Below are 4,511 nucleotides of genomic sequence, written 5' to 3' on the forward strand. Positions count from 1 at the left end.
GCTCGGCTGGAATGTTAATGATCGGTGCGTGTTTTTGACATTGATCACAAGTTCTGACCTTCTTTCTGCTATCCTCCCACAGACTCGGCCAGTAAAAGCCAGCTCGAAGTATTTTCTGTGGTAGGCTCCTTGCCCCCGAGTGTATCCCGCATATTCCTTCATGCGCCTCGGCTAACACAAGATCGGCCTCATTCCTGTCCAAACATTTCAAAAGTGGTCGGGAGTATCCCCGCCTATATAGAACGTTATTCATTAATGAGAAGAAAGAAGCTTGTCGTCGGAATCTTTTCTTATCTGAGATCTCTTTCGGAAGAGAGCCTTCCTTTAGGTACTGTATGTAAGGTAATTGCCAACTTGTCTCATTAAAAGAGTTTAAGGTGCTAATGATATATATACTCGGCTTGTCTAAAGTCGACTGCAGTAATGTTGCTGTGTGTGATTGTGTAGTGGCTAATTTTGATAGAATGTCAGCCCTATGATATTGGTCTCTTAGAATGTGGCAAATTTCTATTTTTTGAAAACAATTTACCAATTGCTGAACAATTTCTAAATATTTCAACAAAACTTGGTCTTTAGTTTGAAAGACTTGATTCACTTGTTCGACTATTAACAAAGAATCACAATAGACCTTTAAGCTGGTAATATGCAAATCAACGGCTAACCTGAGCCCAGCGACTAGGGCTTCGTATTCAGCCTGGTTATTGCTTGCTTTAAAGGAGAAACTGAGAGAATGCTCGAGTATAATGCCGTCCGGACTTTCTAACAATATTCCCGCCCCCGACCCTTGGGGGTTTGAAGCTCCATCCACAAACAAGGTCCAATCTGAGCTTTCGTCGTCCAGACATGGCTGGGTGAGCTCCGCCACAAAATCGGCTAAGTATTGGGACTTGACGGATCCTCTTGGTTGGTATTGAATATCAAATTTTGACAGTTCAATGGCCCATTTGATAAGTCTGCCTGCTAATTCTGGTTTTGAGAGGACTTGTCAGAGAGGCTGCTCAGTTCTGACGATGATAGTGTGGCCCTGGAAGTAAGGTCGAAGTCGTCTCGACGAGAAGACCAAGGCCAGTGCGAGCTTTTCCAATCTAGGGTATCGAAGCTCGGCGCCTTGCAGTGACTTGCTCACAAAATATATCGGCTGTTGACCTATCTCTGTTTCTGTTACAAGGACAGAACTGATTGCCACATCAGTAATAGACAAGTATATGTATAATGGCTCATTGATCTTTGGTTTTTGTAAAACAGGTGGTTTTGAAAGGAATTATTTTAGATTTTGAAATGCAGTTTCACAACTTTCAGTCCATTCAAAACGTTTTGTGTTCTTCTTTAAACATTGGAAAAAGTTAAAAGATTTTAATGCCAAACAGGGTAGAAATCTTGATAAAGCCGCGAGCCGTCCCGTTAGTCTCTGAACCTCTTTTACTGTTCTTGGATTTTTCATATCAAGTATTGCCTGACATTTTTCGGGATTTGCTTCTATTCCTCAGCTGGTGAGGATGAATCCGAGGAATTTTCCTCCGCGAACCCCAAAAGCGCACTTTTCAGGATTCAGTCTCATATTATATCGTCGGATTTGCCCAAAAATTTCGGCTAGGTCGTTGATATGAGAGCTGCCGACCATGGTTTTGGCGACCATGTCATCCACATAAACTTCGATGTTCCGACCTATTTGGTTCTCGAAGATCTTATTCATTAATCGCTGATATGTCGCACATGCATTCTTTAAACCAAAAGGCATAACATTATAGCAATAATTACCATATTCAGTTATGAAGGCAGTTTTCTCTTGGTCAGATGGATGCATGAGGATCTGGTTATAGCCAGAATATGCGTCCATAAAACTTAATGAACCATAACCGCAAGAATTGTCAACTAAAGTGTCAATGCAAGGTAAAGGATAAGCATCTTTAGGGCGTGCCTTATTTAAGTCAGTGAAATCGACGCACATGCGCCACTTACCGTTACTATTTTTTACCATAACAACGTTGGCGAGCCATGTTGTGAACCTGATTTTTCGGATGAAGTTAGCAGTAATGAGCTTTTTGACCTCCGCAAGGGATGCAAGGCGTTTCTCGGCGCCGAGATTTCTTTTCTTTTGTGAGATTGGCCAAGCTTCTGGATTAATTGCCAATTTGTGCATAATGACGGATGGATCTATTCCGGGCATATCGGCAGGAGTCCAAGCAAATAAGTCGGCATTCTCACGTAAGAACCGTATGAGGGAGTCTTTTTCCTCAGTATTGATCGTCGTTACTACAAAAGTGAATTTCATGGGATCCTCAGTTAGGGGGACCTTCATTAAGTCCTCATTTGGCATAGGCCGATCTTCAAAGTCGGCTCGTGGATCTATTTCTGTCAATCTCGGCTGGTCTGGTTGTATGGAGTTGACCTGCGCCATGTGACTCTTTTTGATGGGCTTCAAGCTTATGTTATAGCATTGCCGAGCTTCATGGAGGTCACCGTATATGGTGGCCACTGTATTACCCTGTACAGGAAACTTAACACAAAGGTGAACTGTAGACATAATTGCTGCAAATCTATTTAAAAATGGTCTACCTAAGATAAGATTATACGGACTAAAGCAGTCGACAACAAGATATTGAATGTCTTGTGTCTTAAATAATGGTTGCTCACCGAGTGTGGTTTGTAACCACACGGAACCCAAAACAGGGACTCGCTCCCCTGAAAATCCGACCAAGTTTCCATGGTATGGTTGCAAAATGTTGCTGCTTAGTTTCATCTTTTCAAAGGTGGTAAAAAATAACACATCGGCACTACTTCCAGGATCGAGAAGCACCTTGCGAACTATTAGGTCCCCCAACTGAACGGAAATTACCACTGGATCGTCATAATTAGCATCTGTACGATTAAAGTCGGTTGAACGGAAAGTCACTTCTGGGACGTCCTGAATCGGCTGAGGAGCTTTAGGGGCATCTGTTACTGCCAACATGGCCCTATAGGCTCTTTTTCGGGCCGAGCTTGTATTTCCACCTCCAGCATATCCTCCCGAAATACAATTTATAATTCCTCTGGGTTGGGCTGGTGCTTTATCTTTCTCCTTTGATGATGGGGTTGCTGCTGATGGGTCGGAAGCCGAGGTTATTTTCTTTTGCATGTGCCCTGCAATAAATTTGTCGAGGTGACCTTGTCTTGCGAGGCGTTCGAGGAGATCCTTAGCAATTACACATTCATCGGTGGTGTGCCCGTGTTTCTGATGAAAGGTGCAATATTTGGATTTATCGACAGTTTTGGATTATGGGTAAGTGCCAGCTTTACGAGGAGGCTTGATTAATTTGGAGTTGAGTATTTTTTTGATAATGTCATCCCTCTTCGTGTTGAACTGTGTGTATGACTCGTAACGGGGAACGGGCTTAAAAGGTTTCTTGCTATCCCGGGGTTTGTCATCGTCTTTGATAATAGCTGACTTCTCTGCCTTTCGGGCTTGTCGAAGTTCTTCGACATCTATCTGTCCCTTGGCTTTTTCACAAAATTCTGCCAGGGTTTTCGGTTTAGTCACAGCAATGGTCTCCTGGAATTTGCCGGGACGAAGGCCGCTTTTAATAGCGTGGAGGTGGACTTCAGGATGAAGATCGGAGATTCTCATGGCGACCTTTGTAAAACGAGTAATATAATCCTTCAGGCTTTCTTGTGGGCCTTGTTTAATGGTCGTCAGGTAGTCGGAATCATGCAGGTATATTGCTGATGCTGCAAAGTGATCTTCGAATTGTTTGGCCAATTCCTGGAAATGCGATATTGAATCTGCAGGCAAAGAGCAAAACTAGTCAAGTGCAGGACCATCTAAAAAAGGACGGAAAATAACGACATAAAATAGGGTCGGATGCACCGTTAACGATCATAATAGATCGGAATTTTTTAATATGCTGCTTCGGGTCTCCTAACCCATCATATGGGGTTAAGGTCGTTGGCAGGGTGAACTGTCTGGGGAGTTGAAAATTCATTATGTCGGCCGTGAATGGGCCAGCAGAGTTGTCGTGCTCCTCTTCCTCAACTTCTGGTTGGGCATCTTCTTCCTCACGCTGAGGTGTTTCAGAAACATGGGTCGGCATTGATTGACGCTCATGATTTTCCTCTCGGTTATGATGATCATTGTTGTGCTCTAGCCGAGCATTAACTAATTGCGCAAGTTGATCTTGCATTCTTCGATTTTCCTCCGCCATTTGTTGATTTGCTTGTTGAAGTTCGGTCACCATCCGTAGGAGCTCGGATGGGGTAGGAGGAGGAGCATCAGCCATGAATGTATTTTAAGGGTGTTTTGGGACCTTTGTGAATGATATTTCAAAGTTGTTCAGCCCCACGGTGGGCGCCAAATGTTCTTGCCTGATTACTCCGAGATATAGCTCGTCCCCTGACAAGGTCGGTGAACTTCCAGAGTAGATCAAAATATACGTCGGCGATGGATGAACGGCGAGGGTGGATACCTGCAAAGGCACTCCGACGCTCAAGTTAGTATAAAGTGGATAATATATCTTGTTTTTGGAAAGATATCTCAT

The 4,511-nt window shown here is 43.5% G+C and overlaps 1 protein-coding gene across 1 annotated transcript; it reads right to left on the reverse strand.

Annotated features, from left to right (window-relative positions):
* Positions 1,484 to 3,115, reverse strand: LOC107627125. The gene has a single exon (XM_016329985.1). The coding sequence runs from the start codon at positions 3,113 to 3,115 to the stop codon at positions 1,484 to 1,486; it is 1,632 nt and encodes a 543-aa protein (XP_016185471.1).

The sequence above is a fragment of the Arachis ipaensis genome, chromosome B02 (genome assembly GCF_000816755.2).
Source record: "Arachis ipaensis cultivar K30076 chromosome B02, Araip1.1, whole genome shotgun sequence".
NCBI classification, from domain to species: Eukaryota; Viridiplantae; Streptophyta; class Magnoliopsida; order Fabales; family Fabaceae; genus Arachis; species Arachis ipaensis.

Bases quoted from the DNA above. Each gene is read 5' to 3' on its own strand.
- LOC107627125 (XM_016329985.1), bottom strand. From the start codon at position 3,115: ATGCAAAAGAAAATAACCTCGGCTTCCGACCCATCAGCAGCAACCCCA.